Source organism: Bos indicus, chromosome 3, assembly GCF_029378745.1.
Source record: "Bos indicus isolate NIAB-ARS_2022 breed Sahiwal x Tharparkar chromosome 3, NIAB-ARS_B.indTharparkar_mat_pri_1.0, whole genome shotgun sequence".
Taxonomy (NCBI): domain Eukaryota; kingdom Metazoa; phylum Chordata; class Mammalia; order Artiodactyla; family Bovidae; genus Bos; species Bos indicus.
The window spans coordinates 67,398,930-67,426,452 of NC_091762.1; the positions used below are offsets into that span (position 1 = coordinate 67,398,930).

Consider the following 27,523-nt stretch of genomic DNA (forward strand, 5'->3'; position numbering starts at 1 on the left):
GGGGTAGGCCTTGGGCATATATCTGATTTTGCCTGTCCAGGATCTGTTCTCCCTTCCATCTTCTTAGAGCATCTTATTTGTCTTCAGGTAATTCCCTTCCCTTTCTCATTCTGTGTGGTTCAGGTGTGGTACCCATTTTCCCTCCTTTTCTTCCATCTTTGCCCTGGTCCTCCAGGCTGAACCAGGATATCCCTGGATAATCCACAGTGATTAGTTCAGTGACAGGCCCAGGACCTGATTATCCAGGATAATGATACAAAACCCTGGGTTCTTTTTTTTTTTTTTTGCTGGACCCACTGGAGAATAGAAACATGTTTGTGATATCACTTAGATGATAGAATATGATTCTAACAGGAAGAAAATGAGGCCAATGCAAAGAAAGAAAATCCAAGAAATGGACAAAGTCAGATGACTGACAAACAAATTTGAACACATGAATCCACTAAAGTGTGAACTACCCTTGGAGGTTTTAGTTACTTGAACAATAAATCCACCACAGCATCCCCACCCTCCACGCCCACCCCCGCCCCCCCACTTTTTTGCTGAATTTCTTCCATTTATAATAGAAAGTTTTATGAATAGAATTGACGGACTTTGCCTTTATTCCCTCAGCTTCCACGATATCCCCTATTTGTCTTCTGGGATGATCCCCATAGCAGCACTCACCCTACGTCCAAACTCTTCTCCTTGCTTCACTTCCCGAGGATAGCCATCAATCAGGAAGCCCTTGGTGTTGCTGAGGCTGGCCACCATGGCCTCCTTCAGGAGCTCCAGAATGATGCCCTGGAGCAGAGGGAGAGCGGTCAGGACCCCGACTCTTCCACAGAGCAGCACTGGAGTTACCAAAGGTCTCCCAACCATCCCATCATGGCAAGGGGGAGAAATGGACTAGTTAGATTAACAGTGGATGGCAATATCCTGTATTTCATCAACTATAAATCTCAACCCCCCACCACCCAATTTTAATGTCTATGGAACTGGTAGGTATTTTACAATCAGTATTGGGTCAAAGTCTGTTGATGTTTTTTCTTACTGGTAAATTTTAATGGTTAAAGTTTTGGGGGTTGCCTAAAAATAATGGTATCTTAAATTAGGTGAAATATGGTACTGTATTTCAAGCAGTAGCACTCCTTGAATTAGGCCCAATGGAAGTTTAAAACTAGACAAAACATGGTATAAAATGTGCTTCAGTGTTGATTTTTTTTCCCAGTAAATATTTTGTAAAATTTGACATGACATGCACTGACTTCAGTAGACATGAAGCAGCATTTTCTAGCAATATCACTTTGTTAAAAATTTTGATTTAACTTGTGCTTATAGAAAACAAGGAAGCTACCAGCTGCCCAAATGGGGGGAATCCCCTGTGTTCTCTGAGTTCCTGGCTACCTCTGACTTTCAGCAGGGTCTGGGGAATGCAACTATCACAAGAGCAGTCAGAATCTATCCCTAGATAATAATGAGTTAAATCCTCATGAAGTTTATATTTTAGTGAAAATAGATACTAGATGAGCAAGTAAATATATAAAAATAATCAGAGAAAACTACTAGGAACAAAATTAAAGCAGATCAGAAGAAGCAGATTGTTAGAGGTGCTGTTTTTAGATGGGATATGCAGGCCTCTTTGATAGACTGTGATATTTAAGTAGAGATCTAGATGAAGTAAAGGAGCAAGCTATATGCAAAAATGAAAGAATTTCACTCAGGCTGAGGAAATTGACAATGCAAGGGCCCAGAGGCAGGAGCAGTCTGGCCTGTGGGAGGAAGAATGAGGGTGTGGGTTGGGTGAGAGGAAATGTGAGAGTCATGGAAAAGAGCATTGGGGAGCAAGCTGGAGTCCAGAACCATGGGAAAGTCTCTGGATTTCCTTCAAAATGTGGTGAGGAGCTGTTGGAAGGTTCTGGGAAGGGGGATAAATGTTTTTAAGAAATCACTCTGGTTGCTGTGAAAAGAGTAAACTGTAGGGGAAAAAGAGTGGGCAGAAGGAGGTTTGTTAAGAGGCAACTACAGGACTTCCTTGGTGGTAGAATGGATAGGAATCCGCCAGCCAATGCAGGTAACATAGGTTCCATCCCTGGTCCAGGAAGATTCCACTTGCCTTGGAGCAACTAAGCCTGTGCGCCATAATTATTGAAGCCTGGGCGCTCTAGGGCCTTTGAGCCACCACTACTGAGGCCACATGCGGCAACTATTGAAGCTCGCATGCCTAGAGGCTGTGCTCCACGACAAGAGAAGCCACCGCGATGAGAAACCCAAGCACTGCAACAAAGAGCAGCCCCTACTCGCTGAAGCTAGAGAAAAGTCCTCAAAAAGCAACGAAGACCCAGTGTAGCCAATATAAATAAACAGAGTAATAAATACATCTCAAAAACTTAAGAAAAAAAGAAAAAGAAAGAAAAGAGACCACTGCAGTGGTCTGTTTCCTTTTTGAGAACCATTCTGGCTTCCAGGTGGGAAAGAGACTGTAGCTGGTTAAAGAGGAAGTGAGAAGCTCTCTTAGCTAATAGGGGCTGCACTGCCCATGCCCTGACTACAGAGCCTAGTGTGAGTTAGTCTGGAAGGGATGAATGTTTTATGAAACCCATGGCATCCAGCCTCTCAGATATGGATAGTGACTTGAAAACAAAAAAAAGATAAATAAAAGGGATATTCTTCAGCTACCCAAGGAAGATAACAAATTTCATGTTAATACCATTATACCTCTCAGAATGAGACCAAGACATTATTTTCTGTTTTTCAGAAGGTTCTAAAGTCCTTTGGACTGCAAAGAGATCAAATCAGTCAATCCTAAAGGAAATCAATCCTGAATATTCATTGGAAGGACTGATGCTGAAGTTGAAGCTACAATATTTTGGCCACCTTATTGGAAGAGCCAACTAATTGGAAAAGACCTTGATGCTGGGAAAGATTGAGGGGAGGAGGAGAAGCAGGCAACAGAGGATGAGATGGTTGGATGGCATCATCAACTCAATGGACTTGAGCTTGAGCAAGCTCCAGAAGATGGTGAAGGACAGGGAAGCCTGGCATGCTGCAGTCCACGGGGTCAAAAAGAGTTGGACACGGCTTAGCAACTGAACAACAACAAGTAATTCTAGATCTAGGTTCTGCTGCACCAAGATCATTTCTGCTTTGAAGCTTTTAACTCTAAAGCCGGGACCAATTTTAGGAAAAAGTATGAAATAGGTTACATTCAAGGCACTGGCAGAGCAACAAGACAGATGGAACCAGGGCCTGGGTAACTTGGTCCGGCAGATGGGCCTTTGCTGTGGACCTCCTGCCTGCTTCTGGATTGTTAAAAGAAACAAAATACAGCATTATCCTTTTTGCGTTTCTTAGTTTCTGAAGCTAGATTAATGGCAACACTTCCAGATCTCTCCCCGGCCAGAGAAGGCAGCTGTTGCTTACTGAGGGCACCAGCTCTCCACGTTCCATGATGTCTCTGATCAACTTGCTTCTTCCAGATTCCGATGACAGCTCATTCTGCAGGAGCTCATCAGTCGAGAGATGTGTAAATCCATATTTTTCCGCCAGCTTTCCACATTGTGTGCCTTTGCCAGAGCCTGGGCCACCTAGAAAAGAAGTCATGGATCAGACATCCATCCCGAATCTGGTGCCCTGTTCGGGGCTGTAGTCACACAGTGAGCAGGCTTCAGTGCTTGATCCACCAGTGTGGACTGAGCCCTGCTGATCTCCTGGGGGCATGTCGGGAGCCATGGATACAGCAGTGAACAGGACACTGACCTTACCCTCAAAGATTGTGTCCATGGAGGGCAGAGGGTGTTACAGACAAACAACAGCAGTCACTACAGGTGGTCTAGTGGGGAGGAGTGCAGAGGGCACAGGGGAGGATCCACAGTCCCAATTTGGTGGGCACGCTCAGCAGATAAGTTTCCTGGGGCCCTGAATCTGCTCATGCGCAAAGCAGGGATCACGGTGCCTGATATATGGTGACCGCTCAACAAAGGCTGGCCGTTACTTTTTGTTTTTGTAATTCAGAAAATAATGCAAGCAATTTTAATTTAATCTAGAGACAGTACTTTATTCACAAATATTTAGATTAATAGCATTTTGCTACATCAAATGAAGAGTACAGCAGTTTGGATAAATCCTGTCACAGAAACAATTAAGACCCACTGTGACTAACTTTGGGAATTAGGGTGTTGCCCCTAAACAAGCCACAGTCTTTAATTTGTGGTTATCAGTCATTACTTTTAAAATCAGTTGTTTTCAAATTTATGGTTAAATTTGAAAACCATAAAACCAAAGAGGCAAGGTAAGAGGGATAAATTAGGAGTTTGGGATAAACATACACACACTAGTATATATAAAATAGATACCCGACAGGGACCTACTGTATAGCACGGGACCTCTACTCAATGTTTTATAATAACCTATAAGGGAAAAGAATCTGAAAAAGAATAGATAAATATATATGAAAACGGAATCACTGTGCCGTACACTTGACACTAGCACAACGTTGTATATCAACTCTACTTCAATAAAAAATTGTTTTCACCAATGTCGTATATTAATGCATATACATGGAATCTAGAAAGATGGTGCTGAAGAACCTATTTGCAGGGCAGCAATGGAGACAGAGACGTAGAGAACAGACTATGGACACGGGTGCTGAAAAGGAGAGGGTGGAATGAATGGAGAGAGTAGCGTGGAAACATATACACTAACATACGTAAAGTAGATAGCCAGTGAGAACTGGTTGTATGACTCAGGGAACTCAAACAGGGGCTTTGTGACAATGTGGAAGGGTGGGATGGGGAGGAAGATGGGAAGGAGGTTCAAGAGGGAGAGGACTTATGTATACCTATGGCTGATCCATGTTGATGTATGGCAGAAACCAACACAATATTGTAATTATCCTTCAACTAGAAATTAAAACAAGATTTAAAAAGAAAAAAATTGTTTTCATTTTTAAATAATCATAAAGTTACAGACGGGTTATGAGTACAAAGAACTTTCTGAAACATTTGAGAATCAGCTCCCAACCTGATGCCTCATTGTTACAGAACACTTTAGTGTCATTTCCTCCAGACAAGGAGCCAAACACATCCTCTGACATAACTGTATCTTTGGACCTTATTCACATGTCAATGGAATTGTTCCAATCATCTCAATAATGTCTTCTGAAGCCAATGGATCAAGTTTAGAATCACGTGCTGCCTTTAGTTGTCATGTCTTTCTGGTCTTCTTCCATATGGGCCAGTTCCTCTGCATTTCATTGACACTTTGGAAGATTATAAATAGTTATTTTACAGAATGTCCCTCAGCATGAATTTTTCTATTGTTTTCTAGCTACTAATACTCAGGATCTCCCATATTCCTTTGATGAACATTACATCCTGATTCTCCCCCACCAAGTTCAACTAGTTGCTAAGTTGCAAGATTTTACACCTTAAAAAATATTAATAGCTAACTTTTGCCAAGTGCTTACTGTACTGGTCACTGTTCTAAAGGCTTTATGTGTATTAATTTCAAATAATCTTAAGAGAGGCAGACATCAGTATTATTCCCATTTTACAGATGGGGAAGTAGAGTCACAAAGAAGTTAACTGCCTTAGGTGGCATGGGTAAGTACATAGCAAGTCTAGGACTTGAAGCCTGAGCTCTGGCTCTCAGAGCTGTTCCCTCCTCGTTTGGCTGCTGCGCCTAGGTTTACCTGCCACATTTCAGGTCCTCTTGCTTTTAGTGTACAGCAGGCATCCTGCCTCCGTGTGGGGCAAAGGATGAGACTTTGGGGTCCAGCAGACCCATGAGCAGGATCATTTGCCTGAAAAGCATGTCACTTCCCAGCTGCAGAGCATTCTGTGGCTTCCCTTTCTCCAACTGCTTAGAGTGGCATTTGTAGCTTCTAGGAGCTAGTTCCATTCAGCCTCTCCAACTTTTTTCTACATTTCTTATCCTCACCCAACATTGTCCTGTCCAACCACAGACTGTCCTTTCATCAAGACGTACTTAAAAAAAAAAAAACACTTTTCTAATTGTGAGATAATTGCAGATTCACATTTCTAAGAATAATATAGAGAGATCCCATGAATCCTTTACTGTTTTCCCTAGTGGTGACATTTCCCACAACTACATCACATCACATCACAATATCACAACCAGAATATTAGCACTGATGTAATACAGAAGTAGAGCATTCCCATCAGTGCCAGAGTCCCTTAGGCTGGCCTTTTATAGCCACACCCACTTCTCTCTACACACACAACCCCTCCATCCTTAACCTCTGGCAACCACTAAATCTGTATATAATTTTGTCATTTGGAGAGAATTGTATCAGTGGAACCATAGGCATCAAGATATAGTTTTCCGATGTGGTTTTTGCTCTTCCCGTCCTCAGCCTGGATGGCTTCCAGTTTCTACTCTATCAAGATTCTCTTCATCCCATGGGTCTGGATCCAGTGTTTCCCCTTTCCAGCAGGAATCAGCCTGTGCACCTCGCCTCTCCTGGGGTGAGTGATGTGACCCCCACTTGGGTGCCCTTGGCCTGTCTTACCCGTGGTCTAGATCTTCCACTAGACCTTCTGCCCCACAGCATCTACACAGTTCCTGGCCATGGTAGGTGCTTCTTAATGCTTGGAGGATTTCCTGGTTAAAAGGAAATATGTAATGCCGAAATAGAAAACATTATTGAGGTTTTAGCGTGGTAGTCAGCGCTTACAACTTGTTCTGTAATTTTCCTGTCTGGCCTCTCTTCATATTTAAAACTCCTTTCTCGGAACAACTGGCAACAAACCTCTTGAGGGGCAGTACTTGTGGCCCTTCATCTGTGGAAGGGCCTCTCACTCCCTCTCTTTTGCCTTGGCAGCGAATCCAGGAAACGTCCACGCTTTGACTTCTGCTCATTTGTAGAGCTGCTCTTGACCAAATGGGAAGGGTTCGGAGCACTCGCTGTATTGTCATGGTGGCCAAGATGTACTAGGAAAACAGCAATTACAGAGGCTCGAAAAAATAATGCAGACCACTTAGCAGGAGAGGCTGATTGCCAGCTGATGCTACATTTGCTCCCAGCACCATGACTCCTGTCTCCTGAGATAACAGAGATGGAGAGTGGGAACAAGGGAGGGCCACTCTTGGCAGAAGTACTTCCAGATAAGGAGGGAGGGAAACAAAAGGCCAGGCTCTGGCAGCAGCCACGGGGGCTTCTGTGGCTGGATTTACCTAGAGACTCTTTCTTGAGGATGGCTGGAAGCCAGTCATGTGGAAAAAGATATTTTCAGCCTTGGCTTACAGGGCAAAAATGCTGCATTTCAATTATTTTTTTCTTTCAGCATTCTCCTAATTTGACTATTATAATTTTTGTTCCTCTCAAATGTTATTTAATAAATCTTGACACAAAGGCAATTAAAACATCTTCAGCTCAAATTAACCACAGCTGTGTGTGAAACAGCAGCCACTGCTCCAGTTAGAAACCTTTCGTGGGAGCAACAGCTGCAAATTCTTAACATTCTTTGGGCAAATGGAGCAGGCACAGTGGAATTTTAAGTAATCTCCACAATGGTTTGATTTTTCCCGCGGCTCCAAACCAGGGAACAAAGTGATTTTTATTACTGCCGTGAAGGCACCAAAACTGCTGGAGATGTAGAAATTTTCATAGGCTGTCACTGACATTTCTTTGAGGCCTTCACTTATGACACTGAGATAAAAAATGGTGGAGCCTTTATATCCTTCCAGGATAATTTGTTACATGAGGAAAACTCTTCTGAAGTGATTTTCACATATCTGAACAAGTGGGCTGCATTCTCTCCTGATGAGATGACTGACGGGAGATGGGCAGCTGTCACATTTATTGTCATCCCACTGATTTTTCCTGTATCATTATTCAGGCTTAATCCCTGAACAAACGGATGCACAATACTGCATGGTGTGATTCACAAAGGCAGCCTGGGGTAGAGGTTCCATATTAAAAGTGTCTTTCAACACTTTTAAAAAAAGAAAAGGTGAAACATTTTTATTCTCAACCACCAATGTAATTCAAAATTTTTTCCATGTGAGGCCAAAGGTGCTATATTGTGAGAAGCGCAAATGCTGTGAACCTCCACTTCACAGCTCAGTGTATCCCTTCCCCTTCCCCAATGGCTCAGTGGATAAAGAACTTGCCTGCCAATACAGGAGACACAGGAGCTGTGGGTTTGATCTCTGGGTCCGGAAGATCCCCTGGAGGAGGAAATGGCAACCCACTCCAGTATTCTTGCCTGGAAAATCCCATGGACAGAAGAGCCTGGCAGGCTACAGTCCGTGGGATCACAAAGGGTTGACATGACTGACTAACACAACACCACCACCGCGCTGCACTGAGAGAAGGGGAGTGCCTGCAGGAGATCCGGGAGCTGCGGCTGGCCTCGCTTTCCTGCCTTCTCCTGGTACCTGGTGTTCTGTAGAACTGAAACAAGCTGCGTCATGTCAGCATGTCTACCTCAGCCACCTTCTCCAGGTGCTTTCTATCTTCAGCGGCAATACTCTCAGGGGACACCTCCTGGATTCATTAGTGGGGCTCCCCGCAGGAGAAGACCTGTCTCCTAAGCGACTTTGCAGGGTGCGTGGCTTTAGGACGAAAAGAATGAAATGGCAAAGCTGGTGTGTTAGAGCCCATTCTGTGCTCAGGAAGAAAGTAAATGATGATGTCAGGTTGATCATTAGTTCACTTCAATACAGTCAGTCAGTTGTGTCCAACTCTTTGCAACCCCACGGACTGCAGCACACCAGGCCTCCCTGTCTGACCAACTCCCGGAGCTTACTCAAACTCATGTTCATTGAGTCGGTGATGCCATCCAACCATCTCATCCTCTGTTGTCCCCTTCTCTTCCTGCCTTTAATCTTTCCCAGCATCAGGGTCTTTTCCAATGAGTCAGTTCCTCGCATCAGGTGGCCAAAGTATTGGAGCTTCAGCTTCAGCATCAGGCCTTTCAATGAATATTCAGGATTGATTTACTTTAAGATTGATTGGTTGGATCTCCTTGCAGTCCAAGGGACTCTCAAGAGTCCTCTCCAACACCACAGTTCAAAAGCATCAATTTTTCGGCACTCAGCTTTCTTTATAGTCCAACTCTTACAACCATACATGACTATTGGAAAGACCATAGCCTTGACTAGATGGACCTTTGTCAGCAAAGCAGTGTCTCTGCTTTTTAACATGCTGTCTAGGTTGGTCATAGCTTTTCTTCCAAGGAACAAACGTCTTTTAATTTCATGGCTGCAGTCACCATCTGCAGTGATTTTGGAGCCCAAGAAAATAAAGTCTCTCACTGTTTCAATTGCTTCATCCAACCTGGCGTTTCTCATGATGTACTCTGCATATAAGTTAAAAAAGCAGGGTGACAATATACAGCCTTGATGTACTCCTTTCCCAGTTTGGAACCAGTCTGTTGTTCCATGTCCAGTTCTAACTGTTGCTTCCTGATCTGCATACAGATTTCTCAGGTGCAGGTAAGGTGGTCTGGTATTCCCATCTCTTGAAGAATTTTCCACAATTTTTTGTGATCTACACAGTCAAAGGCTTTGGCATAGTCAATAAAGCAGAAGTAGACGTTTTTCTGGAATTTTCTTGCTTTTTCGATGATCCAATGGATGTTGGCAATTTGATCTCTGGTTCCTCTGCCTTTTCTAAATCCAGCTTGAACACCTGGAATTTTCACAGTTCACATACTGTTGAAGCCTGGCTTGGAGAATTTTGAGCATTACTTTGCTAGCGTGTGAAAAGTGAAAGTGAAGTTGCTCAGTCCTGTCCGACTCTTTTCGACCCCATGGACTGTATCCTACCAGGCTCCTCTATTCATGGGATTTTCCAGGCAATAGTCCTGGAGTGGATTGCCATTTCCTTCTCCAGGGGATCTTCCCAATCCAGAGATCGAACCCAGGTCTCCCACATTGTAGACAGACGCTTTACCATCTGAGCCATCAGGGAAGTCCCATTGCTAGCGTGTGAGATGAGTGCAATTGTGTGAGAGTTTGAACATTTTTTGGCATTGTCCTTCTTTGGGATTGGAATGAAAACTGACTTTTTCCAGTCCTGTGGCCACTGCTGAGTTTTCTATATTTGCTGGCATACTGAGTGTGGCACTTTCACAGCATCATCTTTTAGGACTTGAAGCAGCTCAGCTGGCCCTCTTGACTTCGCACTCCAGGATGTCCAGCTCTAGGTGGGTGATCACACCGTCATGGTTATCTGGGTCATGAAGATCTTTTTTGTATAGTTCTGTGTATTCTTGCTACCTCTTCTTAATATCTTCTGCTTCTCTTAGGTCCCTACCATTTCTGTGCTTTATTGAGCCCATCTTTGCATTAAATGCACCCTTGGTATCTCTAATTTTCTTGAAGAGATCTCTAGTCTTTCCCATTCTATTGTTTTCCTCTATTTCTTTGCATTGATCACTGAGGAAGGCTTTCTTATCTCTTCTTGCTATTCTTTGGAATTCTGCATTCAAATGGGTATGTCTTTCCTTTTCTACTTTGCCTTTAGCTTCTTTTCTTTTCTCAGCTATTTGTAATTCGCTGAACAGGATAATAATTAGCTGAATCCCAAATACAAACAAACACATGGATGTAGTTTCTGTTATACTTAACAATCTTTTGAATAGTAATGGTGTAAAGCAGGCAATGGTGTCCCTGGTTGAGATTTTATTGTATCCTGGTAAATGTAGGATAGCAAGGAGATCAACCCAGTCAATCCTGAAGGAAATAAAAACTGAACATTCACTGGAAGGACTGATGATGAAGCCGAGGCTCCAATACTCTGGCCACTTGATGCAAAGAGCTGACTCACTGGAAAAGACCCTGATGCTGGGGAAGATTGAAGGCAAGAGGAGAAAAGGGTAGCAGAGGATGAGATGGTTGGATAAAATCACTGACTCAAAGGACATGAAGTTGGGCAAACTCTAGGAGATAGAGAGGGACAGGGAGGCCTGGCATACTGCAGTTCATGGTGTTGCAAGGAGTTGGACATAACTACTGAACAACAACAACAGTAACAAGAAGAGGTCACTCATCTTTTTAGCTCTTCCTGAGTTACATCTGATTTCATTGTTGACCATCTGGTGATGTCCATGTGTAGAGTCTTCTCTTGTGTTGTTGGAAGAGGGTGTTTGCTATGACCAGCACATTCTCTTGGCAAAACTCTATTAGCCTTTGCCCTGCTTCATTCTGTATTCCAAGGCCTAATTTGCCTGTTATAAGCTCTATAGAGTCAGCAAAAACAAGACCGGGAGCTGACTGTGGCTCAGATCATGAACTCCTTATTGCCAAATTCAGACTTAAATTGAAGAAAGTAGGGGAAACCACTAGACCATTCAGGTATGACCTAAATCAAATCCCTTATGATTATACAGTGGAAGTGAGAAATAGATTTAAGGGACTAGATCTGATAGACAGAGTGCCTGATGAACTATGGACTGAGGTTCGTGACATTGTGCAGGAGACAGGGATCAAGACCATCCCCATGGAAAAGAAATGCAAAAAAGCAAAATGGCTGTCTGGGGAGGCCTTACAAATAGCTGTGAAAAGAAGAGAAGCGAAAAGCAAAGGAGAAAAGGAAAGATATAAGCATCTAAATGCAGAGTTCCAAAGAATAGCAAGAAGAGATAAGAAAGCCTTCCTCAGCAATCAATGCAAAGAAATAGAGGAAAACAACAGAATGGGAAAGACTAGAGATCTCTTTAAGAAAATTAGAGATACCAAGGGAGCATTTCATGCAAACATGGGCTCGATAAAGGACAGAAATGGTATGGACCTAACAGAAGCAGAAGATATTAAGAAGAGGTGGCAAGAATACACAGGAGAACTGTACAAAAAAGATCTTCACGACCAAGATAATCACGATGGTATGATCACTCACCTAGAGCCAGACATCCTGGAATGTGAAGTCAAGTGGGCCTTAGAAAGCATCACTACGAACAAAGCTAGTGGAGGTGATGGAATTCCAGTGGAGCTATTTCAAATCCTGAAAGATGATTCTGTGAAAGTGCTGCACTCAATATGCCAGTAAATTTGGAAAACTCAGCAGTGGCCACAGGACTGGAAAAGGTCAGTTTTCATTCCAATCCCAAAGAAAGGCAATGCCAAAGAATGCTCAAACTACCGCACAATTACACTCATCTCACACGCTAGCAAAGTAATGCTCAAAATTCTCCAAGCCAGGCTTCAGCAATATGTGAACCGTGAACTTCCTGATGTTCAACTTGGTTTTAGAAAAGGCAGAGGAACCAGAGATCAAATTGCCAACATCCGTTGGATCATCGAAACAGCAAGAGAGTTCCAGAAAAACATCTATTTCTGCTTCATTGACTATGCCAAAGCCTTTGACTGTGTGGATCACAATAAACTGTGGAAAACTCTGAAAGAGATTGGAATACCAGACTACCTGACCTGCCTCTTGAGAAATTTGTATGCAGGTCAGGAAGCAACAGTTAGAACTGGACATGGAACAACAGACTGGTTCCAAATAGGAAAAGGAGTACATCAAGGCTGTATATTGTCACCCTGCTTATTTAACTTATATGCAGAGTACATCATGAGAAACTCTGGGCTGGAAGAAGCACAAGATGGAATCAAGATTGCTGAGAGAAGTATCAGTAACCTCAGATATGCAGATGACACCACCCTTATGGCAGAAAGTGAAGAGGAACTCAAAAGCCTCTTGATGAAAGTGAAAGTGGAGAGTGAAAAAGTTGGCTTAAAGCTCAACATTCAGAAAACGAAGATCATGGCATCCGCTTCCATCACCTCATGGGAAATAGATGGGGAAACAGTGGAAACAGTGTCAGACTTTATTTTGGGGGGCTCCAAAATCACTGCAGATGGTGATTTCAGCCATGAAATTAAAAGACGCTTACTCCTTGGAAGGAGGGTTATGACCAACCTAGACAACATATTAAAAAACAGATACATTACTTTGCCAACAAAGGTCTGTCTAGTCAAGGCTATGGTTTTTCCAGTAGTCATGTATGGATGTGAGAGTTGGACTGTGAAGAAAGCTGAGTGCTTAAGAATTGATGCTTTTGAACTGTGGTGTTGGAGAAGACTCTTGAGAGTCCCTTGGACTGCAAGGAGATCCAACCAGTCCATTGAAGGAGATCAGTCCTGGGTGTTCTTTGGAAGGAATGATGCTCAAGCTGAAACTCCAGTACTTTGGCCACCTCATGTGAAGAGTTGACTCATTGGAAAAGACTCTGATGCTGGGAGGGATTAGGGGCAGGAGGAGAAGGGGATGACAGAGGATGAGATGGCTGGATGGCCATCACTGACTCGATGGACATTAGTTTGGGTGAACTCCGGGAGTTGGTGATGGACAGGGAGGCCTGGCGTGCTGCAATTCACGGGGTCGCAAAGAGTCAGACACGACTGAGTGACTGAACTGAACTGAACTGAAGGCTAACTTTTCTGCTTTGGCTCTCATAGCACTTCAGCGTTTTCTGTCATAGTGTTTTCATAGGATATAGCATCTATCTATTTATAGTTTACTTAAAGTCTGTCTTCCATATTAGACTCTGTAGGACATGGGTATACTTTGCTTACCACAGTGCCCCAGCATAGTGCTTGAAACACAGATGTCTACCGTATTTATAATGTCATCTACTTGTTTTTCTTTGTAAATTTTATTTTTCTGTGTTTATTTACAAGGCTTCACTGGGTCTTAGTGGTGGCACTTGGACTCTCAGTTGCATCATGTGGGATCTAGGTCCCCAACCAGGGATTGAACCCAGGCCCCCTGCATTGGGAGTGCAGAGTCACAACCATTGGACTACCAGGGATGTCTCAGGTGTCTACTTTTTAATAATGGCTGAAATAGTAAATAACTTAATGATGAATGGATCCTCTCCTCCTGCCTGCTGCAAAAACTCAATCTTCTCTTTCTTGTCCACGTTAAATTTACTACTCTGTTAGCACTATCTCTTCTGTGAACAACATACTTAGTTCTTCCCAATCCAAATAAAAATATTTCCACCATTGTCTGTATGTATGCTCTAGCTGTCTCCACATTCTTTCCTCTTTTTTTCTCAGTAAACTGAAACTGCCCAATTCAATTTCCTCCTCTTTTATTGACTCCCTAACCTCTTGCAAGCTACTTTCTTCTCTCATTACTCTCTGAAATTGATCTTTTAAAATTCAACAGTAAGAATGTCCCTGCTGGTCCAGTGGTGAAGAACCCGCCTTTCAACACAGGGGACTCGGGTTTGATCCCTGGTCAGGGAACTAAAATCCCAACATGCTGAGGGGCATCAAAGCCCAAGCACCACAACTAAGACTTAATGTGGCCTAAGTAAACAAACATAAAAAAAAATAGAGTTCAACAGTAATTGCATAATTGTCATATTATTCAATGATCCTCTTCTAGATTTTACTGTCTTTGACTCTTTAGTAGCATTTAACATCACTGATAAACAGCTTAAAAATCTCTTTTCCCATGACTTCCAGACACATAATTTGCCCATGTTCTCTCCTTTCCTTTGCCAGATAGAAGCTCACAGAGAGCAGAAATTGCTTTATTTATGTTGGTCTCCCCAGGGAACCTTGGGAAGCATCACTGGCAATTGTTGATGAATTGAAGTCTAGGAGACCTGTGGTCCCATGACAGTGACAATTATATTCCTTTTCACACTAAAGGAACTCTGGATCAAAGGACTTGAGTTCTAGGTTCACACCCTAGACCTTTATCTGGTGAGATACTTTAATGGAGTCACTTGTCCTCTCTGAGCTTCAGCCTCTTCAGTAACAAAACAGGTAATGCCTATTGGCTGTGAGGACAAAATGTGATAATGCAAATGAATTGCCTGGACCAGTAGCTGGCATGTGAAGCACTCAGTAAGCACCATGCGTATTATCTGTAAAATAAGGCAGCTCATGTTAGTGATGCTTAGAAGTACTACCAGCTCTAACGTTCCATGCTTTTTACAAAGATTAGATACAGCATTTTTATACTGTGGTACAATTTTAGCATCTTTAAAGATGGATAGTCTCCACAGTTATAGCCTGTGAAGGTTTCAAATGTCTTTTGTGAATCAAACTGTCTTATTTTCAGATAGTCCTCAAAATTGTTTAAAAATCTATCAGAGAAAGAAGTGATTTTAAGAAAAAAAGTTATTATATTTCTACCTTTTGAAATATTTCCTTCTCTCTAAATGAAAATGGGCTTCAAGGTTGGGTTCCGGTTTTTGTAACTGAATGATTTCTTTCAGAGAAAAGCCATTCTGCTATCAGATCATGAAATGACTATGCCCTAGGAATGGTCCTCAACTATTGTGGCCCATGAGTCACTTAAACATCCTGTATCTGGCGGGAGCTGTGTCATCATGCTGGGTTTCAGTAGCATTGCTGGGAAATGGCTCTCTCTGACCAAAAACAATTAAGAAAAATAGAACTTTATCCTCAAAGACAGTACCTCTATTAGTTCTGAAACACATTGCTGCTTCAAGTTATTCACCAAATAGGATGAAGTTTGCCTGCTGATAGAGTCAGCCGAAGGCTACGTGAAAGAATTTCACACGGGACTGGGAACTTCTTCCCTTTTTTTTTTTAACTGAAAGCCTAATAAACTTGAAGTTGCTGCATCTTTTTCTCATCTTTTGAGTTGAGGGCATGGCATGTGGGATCCTAGTTCCCTAATGAAGGATCGAATCCACTCCCACTTTGCACTGGAAGTGCAGTCTTAACCATAAGTCCTGGACCTGGGAATTTCTTGACAGGAGTGTGTGTGTGTGTGTGTGTGTGTGTGTGTGTGTGTGTGTGTGCGCACGCGCTTATTCACTCAGTCATATCTGATTCTTTGTGACCTCATGGACTGTAGCCCTCCAGGCTCCTCCGTTCATGGGCATTTCCAGGCAAGAGTACTGGAATGGGTCAGTTCAGTTCAGTTCAGTCCTCCAGGCTCCTCTGTCCATGGACATTTTCAGGCAAGAGTACTGGAATGGGTCAGTTCAGTTCAGTTCAGTCCCTCAGTCGTGTACGACTCTTTGCGACCCCATGGACTGCAGGATGCCAGGCCTCCCAGTCCATCACCAACTCCCGGAGTTTACTCAGACTCATGTCCATTGAGTCGGTGATGCCATCCAACCATCTCATCCTTTGTTATCCCCTTCTCCTCCCGCCTCCAATCTTTCCCAGCATCAGGGTCTTTTCAAATGAGTCAGTTCTTAGCATCAGGTGGCCAAAGTATTGGAGTTTCAGTGTCAGCATCAGTCCTTCCAATGAATATTTAGGATTGATCTCTTTTAGGATGGACTGGTTGGATCTCCTTGCAGTCTAAGGGACTCTCAAGAGTCCTCTCCAACACCACAGTTCAAAAGCATCAATTCTTCAGCACTCAGCTTTCTTTATAGTCCAACTCTCACACCCATACATGACTCATGGAAAAACCATAGCTCTGACTAGACAGAACCTTGTTGGCAAAGTAATGCCTCTGCTTTTTAACATGCTGTCTAGGTTGGTCATAACTTTTATTCCAAGGAGCAAGCATCTTTTAAATTCATGGCTGCAGTCACCATCTGCAGTGATTTTGGAGCCCAGAAAAGTAAAGTCTCTCACTGTTTCCCCATCTATTTGCCATGAAGTGATGGGACCAGATGCCATGATCTTCGTTTTCTGAATGTTGAGCTTTAAGCCAACTTTTTCATTCTCCTCTTTCACTTTCATCAAGACGCTCTTTAGTTCTTCACTTTCTGCTATAAGGGTGGTGTCATCTGGATATCTGAGGTTATTGATATTTCTCCCGGCAATCTGGATTCCAGCTTGTGCTTCTTCCAGCCCAGTGTTTCTCATGATGGACTCTGCATATAAGTTAAATAAGCAGGGTGACAATATACAGCCTTGATGTACTCCTTTTCCTATTTGGAACCAGTCTGTTGTTCCATGTCAGTTCTAACTGTTGCTTCCTGACCTGCATTCAAACTTCTCAAGAGGCAGGTCAGGTGGTCTGGTATTCCCATCTCTTGAATTTCCCAGTTTGTTGTGGTCCACATAGTCAAAGGCTTTGGCATAGTCAATAAAGAAGAAGTAGATGTTTTTCTGGAATTCTCTTGCTTTTTCGATGATCCAGTGGATGTTGGCAGTTTGATCTCTAGTTCCTCTGCCTTTTCTAAATCCAGCCTAAACATCTGGAAGTTCATGGTTCATATACTGTTGAAGCCTGGCATGGAGAATTTTGAGCATTACTTTACTAGCATGTGAGATGAGTGCAATTGTGCAGTAGTTTGAGGATTCTTTGGCATTGCCTTTCTTTGGGATTGGAATAAAAACTGACCTTTTCCAGTCCTGTGGCCACTGCTGAGTTTTCCAAATTTGCTGGCATATTGAGTGCAGCACTTTCACAGCATCATCTTTCAGGATTTGAAATAGCTCAACTGGAATTCCATCACCTCCACTGACTTTGTTCATAGTGATGCTTTCTAAGGCCCACTTGAATTCACACTCCAGGATGTCTGGCTCTAGGTCAGTGATCACACCATCATGATTATTTGTGTCGTGAAGATCTTTTTTGTATAGTTCTTTTGTGTTTTCTTGCCACTTCTTCTTAACATCTTCTGGATATTAACTGGAACGCGTAGCCAATTCCTACTCCAGGAGATCTTCCTGACCCAGGGATTGGACCTGTGTCTCTTGCATCTCCAGTACTGGCAGGTGGATTCTTTACCACCGAGCTGTGAGGGAACCCCCATGCTACATGTGATCTTAGCCAAAAGGCCAAGAAGCAGTTTTTGCTAAGAAGGACTGTGCCTTATTTACCAATACCTGTATAGTGTATAGTTATTAAATTATGGAGCTTCAGGGAGGTAGCCTTGAACATAACTTTGGGAGTCAGGAAACCTTGGTTCCAGACCATTTCTCGTTTTAACTAGCTGGGTAACCTTGGGAGACTCACTCTGTATCCTCAGATGCTAGATTCCTTGTCTGTAAATCAAAGAGTTCTATTAAATTAGTGGTTTCCTGTGCTATTTTACATTATTGTTTTGTTCAGTTGTCCAATCATGTCCAACTCTTCGAGACCCCATGGACTGCAGCACACCAGGCCTCCCTCTCCCTCACCATCTCTCAAAGTTTGCCCATCTTCATGTCCATTGCACTGATGATGCCATGCAGTCATCTCATCCTCTGACACCCCCTTCTCCTTCTGCCCTCAATCTTTCCCAGCATCAGGGACTTTTCCAATGAGTCAGCTTTTCACATCAGATGACCAAAATACTGGAGTTTCAGCTTCAGCAACAGTCCTTTCAATGAGTTTTCAGGGTCGATTTCCCTTAAGATTGACTGGTTTGATCTCCTTGCTGTCCAAGGGACTCTCAGGAGTCTTCTCCAGCACCACAGTTCGAAGGCATCAATTCTTCAGTGTTCTACCTCCATTACACTTCAGCCCTCACAACTGTATGTGACCACTGGGAGGACCACAGCCTTGACCGTACGGAACTTTGTCGTCAGAGTAATCTCTCTGCTTTTCAACACACTGCCTAGGTTTGCCACAGCTTTCCTGCCAAGAAGCAAACATCTTCTGAGTTTATGGTTGCAGTCACCATCTGCAGTGATATTAGAGTCCAAGAGGAGGAAATCTGTCACTAATTCCACTTTTCCCCCTCTCTATTTGCCATGAAGTAATGGGGCTGGATGCCACAATCTTAGTTTTTTTAATATTTAGTTCAAGCTGGCTCTTTCACTCTCCCCGTTCACTCTTATCAAGAGGCTCTTTAGCTCCTTTTCGCTTTCTGCCTTTAGAGTGATATCATCTGCACATCTGAAGTTATTGATGTTTCTCCCGCCTATCTTGATTCCAGGTTGGAACTCATCCAGCCCTGCATTTCTCATGATGTGCTCAGTGTATAGATTAAACAAACAGGGTGACAGCAGACAGTCCTGAAGTACTCCTTTCTTAGTCTCGAACCAATCATTTGTTCCATACAGAGTTCTAACTGTTGCTCCTTGACCCACATACAGGTTTCTCAGGAGACAGGTAAGATGGTCTGGTATTCCCCTCTCTTTAAGAGCTTTCCATGGTTTATTATGATCCACACAGTCAGATGCTTTGGCATAGTCGATGAAACAGAAGCAGATGTTTTTCTGGAAACATCTGCATTTTACATTATGTTTCTAAATATTACAGCTTCTTTTCAATAGTGCATCTCTGTGAGGAAACACTACTCATCCTCACCTTTTAAACTCAATTCATTGTTGGGGGATTTTTGGAGAAATTATTAACATCTGTGGCTGGTGATTTATATAAGTGATAGTGAAAGGTCTCCAGTCAATAAATTTTGAGTAACAAAAGATGCATTCATACACCTCTGGCCAATAATGTGTTAAAAGTGCCCAAGTGAGTTGCTTTGGCCAGTGAAATGTAGGCAGAGGTGGATGTGTGTCACATTTAGGCAGAGGGTTTTATGGCCAATACGTGGTTTACTGTATATCTTTTCGCCTTGCTATAATACTAGCAATATTTTGAACAGCAGGGGATCAATTAACCTAGTTACCGGAGTGAAGCCCAGGCAACTGTTAATGAACGTGTAGCATTAGTCCAGAACAAGAAGAAGAGGCAGAGGAGGAAGACAAAAAAGAAGAAACATCTTTATCACTCTATAATTCAGAGATTTTTAGAACAGCTTACTTGTTACTACAGCATGACCTAGCTTCAACAGCATAGCCTGGCTTCTTCTGACTGATACATTGCCAAACTTCACTGTGCATCAGAATCACCTGAGGAGGTTGAAAAATTCCTGAATCAGTATTCCCTGCCACACTATGATCTTAGGCATGCATTAAATGATTATAATAGGCAATAAACTGAACTTCTTTCTATTTTTTCCTCCTTTTATATAAAATCATTTTTTTTCTACTGTACAGAGTAGTTTTATGAACCTCTGGGGTTTTGAGGCGTTGAAATTTTCAGTTTTAGAAAGTTCTCCAGGGAAATTATATAGATCCCGGCAGTATGTGTAAGGAAAAAAAGGATGTATTAAGGGATGGGTAAAGGGATGGATAGAGGGACAGATAACTGATAAAACAGTTATTGTAAATGTTAATGGTAAAATCCAGACTGAGTTTACAAGCACTCACTACAAAATTCTTTCAGCTTTGCTGAATGTTTGAAATATTTTCATAACGAAAAAGATCTTCAAAAAAATTCCCCAGATCATTCTCATTGTTAGCTTGTTTTGAACTTCTGGATTAGATAATCTAAGGAAGGCAATTTGCTGTGAATACCCCAGTGGTCACTGCAGGGAGTCTGTAATGTTGATCTTTCTTTTAATATTTACAATGTAATACTGTGGAGATAATGGTTCTATCATGAGTGAATATTTGCTACCAGTTCAGTTCAGTTTAGTTCAGTCACTCAGTCATGTCCAACTCTTTGTGACACCATGGACTGCAGCACGCCAGGCTTCCCTGTGCATCACCAACTCCCGGAGCTTGCTCAAACTCATGTCCATCCAGTCGGTGATGCCATCCAACCATCTCATCCTCTGTTGTCCCCTTTTCCTCCTGCCTTCAGTCTTACCCAACATCAGGGTCTTTTCCAGTGAGTCAGTTCTTTGCATCAGGTGGCCAAAGTATTGGAGTTTCAGCTTCAGCATCAGTCCTTCCAATGAATATTCAGGGCTGATTTCCTTTAGGATTGACTGGTTTAATCTCCTTGCAGTCCAGGGGACTCTCAAGAGTCTTCTCCAACACCACAGTTCAAAAGCATCAATTCTTCGGTGCTTAGCTTTCTTTATGGTCCAATTCTCATATCCATACATGACTACTGGAAAAACCATAGCCTTGACTAGATGGACCCTTGTTGGCAAAGTAATGTCTCTGTTTTTTAATATGCTGTCTAGGTTGGTCATAACTTTTCCTCCAAGGAGAGAGCATCTTTTAATTTCATGGCTGCAGTCACCATCTGCAGTGATTTTGGAGCCCAGAAAATAAAGTCTCTCACTGTTTCCATTATTTCCCTATCTATTTGCCATGGAGTGATGGGACCAGATGCCATGATCTTTGTTTTCTGAATGTTGAGTTTTAAGCCAACTTTTTCACTCTTCTCTTTCACTTTCATCAAGAGGCTCTTTAGTTCTTCACTTTCTGCCGTAAAGGTGGTGTCATCTGGATATCTGAGGTAATTGATATTTCTCCCGGCAAACTTGATTCCAGCTTGTGCTTCATCCAGCCCAGCATTTCTCATGATGTAGTCTGCATGTAAATTAAAAAAGCAGGGTGACAATATACAGCCTTGACATACTCCTTTCCCAGTTTGGGACCAGTGTGTTGTTCCATGTCCAGTTCTAACTGTTGCTTCTTGACCTGCATACGGATTTCTCAGGAGGCAGGTAAGGTGTTCTGGTATTCCCATCTCTTTAAGAATTTTCCACAATTTGTTGTGATCTACACAGTGAAAGGCTTTGACATAATCAATAAAGCAGAAGTAGATGTTTTTCTGGAATTCTTTTGCTTTTTTGATGATCCAGTGGATATTGGCAATTTGATCTCTGGTTCCTCTGCCTTTTCTAAATCCACCTTGAACGTCTGGAATTTCATGGTTCACATGAAATTCTGGCATGAGCCTGGCATGCAGAATTTTGAGCATTACTTTGCTAGCATGTGAGATGAGTGCAATTGTGTGGTAGTTTGAACATTTTTTGTCATTTCCTTTCTTTGGGATTGGAATAAAAACTGACCTTTTCCAGTCCTGTGGCCACTGATGAGCTTTCCAAATATTTGCTATAATGGTTAATAAGAATCCTTACTGCCTTATCAAAATCGGTGCCATCCCTTCTGTTGCAGATGATGGATTCTTTTAGTTTTCTTTGCATCAAGCTGGAGATACTGGGAGCCGGACTGTGAGCCTATTTTATACCAATGGAGTGGGTCAGAGACAAGTTCAAGAGGTGACTGCAGACTGTTCAGATAAAGATATTTAGTTCACAATGTTTGATATTTGACCCTAATAAGTATCTTTCCTATATGTTTTGTTTGTGATAATTCATTTAATCTTCACAACAACAATGTGAAGTAGGTGCTATTTGTAACTCTTTTATACAGGTGAAAAAAATAACCCCAAGGGCCAGGTTGACCTTGGTAGCCACTAAGCTCTATAGCCTCTCGTATGTAAGGCCATTCTGGAAATCAGACTGGCCTGCTTTCAGAAAAGTACTGAACAGTCTTCAGTCACGAGGCAGTGGGTTTTCATCATTGACTAGTAGGGTTGCCGGCTGAAACACAGACTCTCCAGTTACACTAAACATTATCATTGCTTATCTAAAATCCAAATTTAATTGTGTCTAATATTTTTATTGATTAAATCTGGCAACTCTATCAGGGCCCACCAGTTATTAGCTTAGAGACTTTTGGGAGACATAATTTTATCTCTATTCTGACAACTCCAGTAGTTTGTGATTCTGTGGTTCATTCAGCTAAAACCATCACAGCCTTAGCGAGACATGTGAAATGTCTAATTAAGACAAGACTCTGAAACTGGATTCCATGACTCTACCTCTTACATAGACAAGGAAGGTTCAGGTCTTGGGGGAGAGGAAGTCACAGGCTCTATGAAGGTGATTCCTAAACATTTACATTCCATGATGTTCTTACAGCTTTTAGCACCCCAACCTCGCCTCATCCAAACAGAGACAAGATTTCCAAACTGCTCACAAGTAAATGCCACTAAAAGCCCTGTCCTTCACATAGCGACCTCCATGGCCTATTCCAGACACAAATCACACAACACTTACAGACTGGTGCCCTTTAACAGTTGCTTCCTCAGGCTCTGCTTGCTTGCGTATATGAATTCTTGAACTTCATACTCTTCCAGAATACTCTTCTTCTAAAATCTTCTTAAACTTATCAAGCCACCTTTCTCCCCTCTTGTAACCCTTTCACACTGTGATACTAGACATGCATTTAATGACTATAATATGCTATTTATAAACTCAGCTTCTCCTTTCTATTTTTTCCTTCTTTTATATAAAGTCATTTTTCTCTACTGTATAAGAAATACATGCTCTTTATTGAAGATTTAGACAACTCGGAAAAGTGAGAAAATGAAAAATCTCCCACAGTATCACTATCCAAATGCAGCTGCCCCAAATGCATTTTGTTTTGTTTCTTTGCAGCTTTTTTTCCTACACATGATTTTCTGGTTTGGTTTTCATTGGGAATATGTCTGCTTTGATATTTCTCCTCTTTGGGCTTTTGTAGTCTCATCTGAAAATGAGCTTGTTGGACTAGGTAAATTCCAAGGTCATTTCCAACACTAACATTCTGTTTTTGTCTTTATCAGAGAACTTGGAGACTATTTGTGTTTGGAGTCTATTTTTGTACTGTAAAGGGAAGTGAGGATATTTGAGACAGGTAGGGGCATTTGTCACGGATGTTAGTTGGATTACATCTGGGGTTTTGTGTTCAATTGTGGGCCATACCATGGAAATTGGATGTTTTACAAACTGTGATGAGAATATAAAGTTGGTGCAATGTTTCTAGAGGGCAATTTGGTAATATAAATAAAAAGTCTTAAAAGTTTTCAGGTCAGTGGATTTATCCTAAGAGGAAAAATAATGTTTTTGTTATATAGATATTCACAACATTTTTATTTTATTTTAATTAACATTTTTTTATTTTTAAATTTTATATTTTTGGCTGTGCTGTGCAGCACATGGTATCTCAGTTCCTCAGTCAGGGATCTAACCTGTGCCCCCTGTGTTGGAAGTGCAGAGTCTTAACCACTGGACTGCCAGGGAAGTCCCCACAGTATTTTTAATTAATTAAAAAAATTTTGGTAAAATGCATGACATTAAACTGAATACATTATAATATAGCAATACAAAGAAATAGTATGTGGTCATTAAAATGATATATTGAAAGAAAACAGATAAAAACTAATACAGTGCGATTCCATTTATATAAAGTTCAAAAATATCTATGACATTCTTTGCAGGGGGCAGTGAATAGAAGAGGGCACAGGGGGACATAGCCAATGCACCTCCAGGGAAGTCCCCTCATTATATTTTATTGAAAGTTTCCTGGATGGAAAAATATCTCCTCCCTTGCCTTCTATGACACCATTTTTTCTTGTTTTCTGCTTTTTTCTCTTTCATTCTCTGGCTCTGGCAGAGGTATTTCCAAGCCTCCAGATCTCAAATTTCCTCTAGCCTCCTTCTACTCAAGCCCATTGGGTGATCTCTCCTGCATACATGGCCTCACCTAACATTGCTGTCCTGCTGAATTCCATGTCTCTATCTACAGCCAGAACTTGCATTCTAGGTACCAGATCTCAAAAACCTCTTGTTTAATGGACATTACTTCTGGATGTCCCATTAACATCTCAATTTTGAAATGTGTAAAACTGAACTCTTTATGACTCCCCCAAATCCACTTCTTCCCACATTCCTTATCTCCTTGAATGGCATCTCTTGCCACTTTCTACCCCCTCACGTCTGGGGCTCCCTCTTGCACACTTGTTCCCTCTCTGTGCCATAGGCCCATCCCAAGTTTTTTTCCCACTTGCACTTGGCCAATTCCTTTTCTCCCTCAGGACACAGTTCTGATGTCCCCTCTCCACCCCATCATCCCCACTTCATCTTTCTCTCCATCACCTATGTTTCTGCCATTGCATGTACCAAGCTATTCTTTGTCACCTTTCTACAACACAAACTCCTTGAGACTAGGAAGCCTTGCCTCTCATCTTTGTAAGCTTAAGTCTATCATTTTGTTGATATATAGCAGAAACTCAAAAAAGATGTCAAATGAACTAATGAACGTAACCCCAAAATATATATATACCTAATGGAAGAATTTAATTAGTGGCAGGGGAACAGATTTATCATTAGGGGAGTTTAAGCAACCCCCTTAAAGTCTATGTATCATTTAGCATAGGCTATTTTTTGTTTCACCTCAATACTGAATCATTGAGATTAATACGGAGTCAAGGGCTCCGTCTAACCCAGGAAAAAACCCCAGAAGCACCAAGCTTCCTCAGGTCCAACCAGCACCAAATCCTCAAATATTTGCTAGTTGTTGCCCTTGGCCTTCGGAAACAGTTTTCATGGGGCTCACAAAAAGATACTCACAATATGTCTTAGTAAAAGATGCAATGTATATTCTGAAATCATTGTGCTTTGGGAAGGGTTTGGTAATGATTCAAATAATTTCATGGGTTCAAATTGCTTTCTCTTTTGAAGTTAATACATAATTTCATTAGATATCACCTCACAGTGGTCAGAATGGCCATCATCAAAAAAATCTACTAACAATAAATGCTGGAGAGGATGTGGAGAAAAGGGAACCTCTTGCATAATTGGTGGGAATGTAAATGGATACAACCACTATGGAGAACACAAAGGAGATTTCTTAAAAAACTAGGAATCAAACTACCATATGACCCAGCAATCTGACTCCTGGGCATATGCCCTGAGAAAGCCATAATTCAAAAAGACACATGTACCCCAGTGTTAATTGCAACATTACTTACAATAGCCAGGACATGGAAACAACTTAAATTTCCATTGACAGAAGATGGATAAAGAAGATGTGGTACATATGTACAGTGGAGTATTACCCAGCCATAAAAAGAAATGAAATCGAGTCATTTGTAGTGATGTGGATGAACCTAGAGTCTGTCATACAGAGTAAAGTAAGTCAGAAAGAGAAAAATAAATATTGTATATTAATGCATATGTATAGAATCTACAAAAATGCTACTAATAAACCTATTTACAGGGCAGGAATAGAGATGCAGACATAGAGAACGGGTTTGTGAACACAGAGGGGGAAGGAGAGGGTGAGAGGAATTGAGAAAGTAGCACTGACTTATATGCACTATCATGTGTAAAACAGATAGCTGGTAGGAAGCTGCTGTATAACACAGGGAGCTCAGCCTGGTGCTCAGTGACGACCTAGAGGGGTGGGAAGAGGGGTGCAGGAGGGAGTCTCAAGGGGGACGGGACATATGTTTACATATTGCTGATTCACGCTATTGTACTGCAGGAACTAAAATGACATTGTAAAGCAATTATACTCCAATTAAAAAAGTAAAATTTAAAAAGTGCTTTTACCAAAAAATGGGATTTCACATAACTGGTAGAGACATAGCTGGGGCACTCAGAGTTCTTTTCATTGATATGCATTTGTCATTATTTTGTCATTGTTTTCAGACATCAATAGCTAGATATAAAGGAACAAAGTAAAACGGAAAATTGAAGTACTTATTAAAATAATTATGGCAAACTCTTCCCTCATCTACCATATTCTTACAGCTTCACCTAGATTTTGGCCTCCTCATCATATATTTACATATGCTTCTAGAGCATGTGCTTTGAAGTCTGAAAAACTTGTTCTGAGAGGAAAGTTACTTAACCTTCCTAAACCATTCCTTCAACAGTAAAATGGGGAAGAATATGAGTACTGATGATTGGTCTGAGGATTAAATAATATAATATGTATAAAGATGCCACAGTGTATGGAACATAGTAAGTCCTCATTATATGTTAGTTTTAATATTGCTATGTGGTAAATAAAATATTTTTGAGGTAGAGGATGGGAACTTTGGCTTATTCAGTTGCCTTCACACTTCATTTCCCTGGGGTCATGTCTCTATTGTACGTGCTTCCAATTGAGAAAACAATTGGCAATGTGTCAACTCATTGGCTACTCAAACTTGGGGCGAACAGAGACCAATATTAATTTGCCATGTAAAAGAAATCCAGAGAGGCTAGGAAGGGAGTGTCCAAGATGGCAGAGTAGAAGGACCCTAAGCTCACCTCCTCTCACGAGCATACCAAAATCATATCACTCTGCAGAATGACCATTGTTGAAAAAGACTTAATCCTACCAGAAAAGTTCCACTACAGCTAAAGACATAAAGACAGAACCATGACGAGACTGTTGGAGGTGCAGACTCAAGATTTAATAAAATCTCACACCTTCAGTGGACAACCCACAAACCGGAGAATAATTATGTTATAGAGAGGCTAAGGGATAGGTTCAAGGGCACACATGGCCTGGATACAAACACAGGATTTTGGGTGTTCTCTCATCGCCAGTGCTGGGTTTTGAGTCTGTAGTGTCTGCCAGTGTCCACTGACCATTCTTCGTGAGTCTTGGAACAAGCAAAAGGGGGCTTTCAGTGAGTTAAGCCTGAAGACATGGCCTTGACTGAGTGAACAGGCTCAGTACCTAAAACTTCATGAGGTGACTCTGTCTGTGAGTTAATGGTATTTTCAAAAAGATCTCAATAAGTGGGTAGGGAGACAGTGAGTATGAGGCTGTGAGATCTTCACTTTACCTGGTAAAACTTACTCACCTGTGCTCTTTCCTTTGTTAGCAATAATTAGTCCTCCTGGAGGACTCCATTAACTCAGCAACATTTTTATTTCCTTTGAGGAAGTAATTTTAAAAACGTGGGAAAAAACCCTTATGCCATGTCATGCAGTGTTCCAAGGATTGTTTAATGTCTCTTTGAACCTCACAGTTGTTTAAGCATAGTGAACCCTTTATTAATTTGATCTGTTTAAGTGAAGAAAGTGTTTTGTTCTAGCCAAACCATACTTAGAGTTTTTTTTGC

The 27,523-nt window shown here is 41.7% G+C and overlaps 1 protein-coding gene across 3 annotated transcripts in view; it reads right to left on the reverse strand.

Moving 5' to 3' along the window:
• The window catches only part of AK5 (adenylate kinase 5), a 255,871-nt gene that overhangs the window by 29,742 nt on the left and 198,606 nt on the right, over positions 1 to 27,523 (reverse strand). For all 3 annotated transcript variants that reach the window (XM_070786293.1, XM_019957245.2, XM_019957244.2), the window contains 2 exons: positions 3,403 to 3,566; positions 667 to 783 (listed from right to left, as the gene is read on the reverse strand). In XM_070786293.1, coding sequence (XP_070642394.1) covers positions 667 to 783; positions 3,403 to 3,566 — 281 coding nt within the window. The remainder of the gene's footprint in view (positions 1 to 666; positions 784 to 3,402; positions 3,567 to 27,523) is intronic.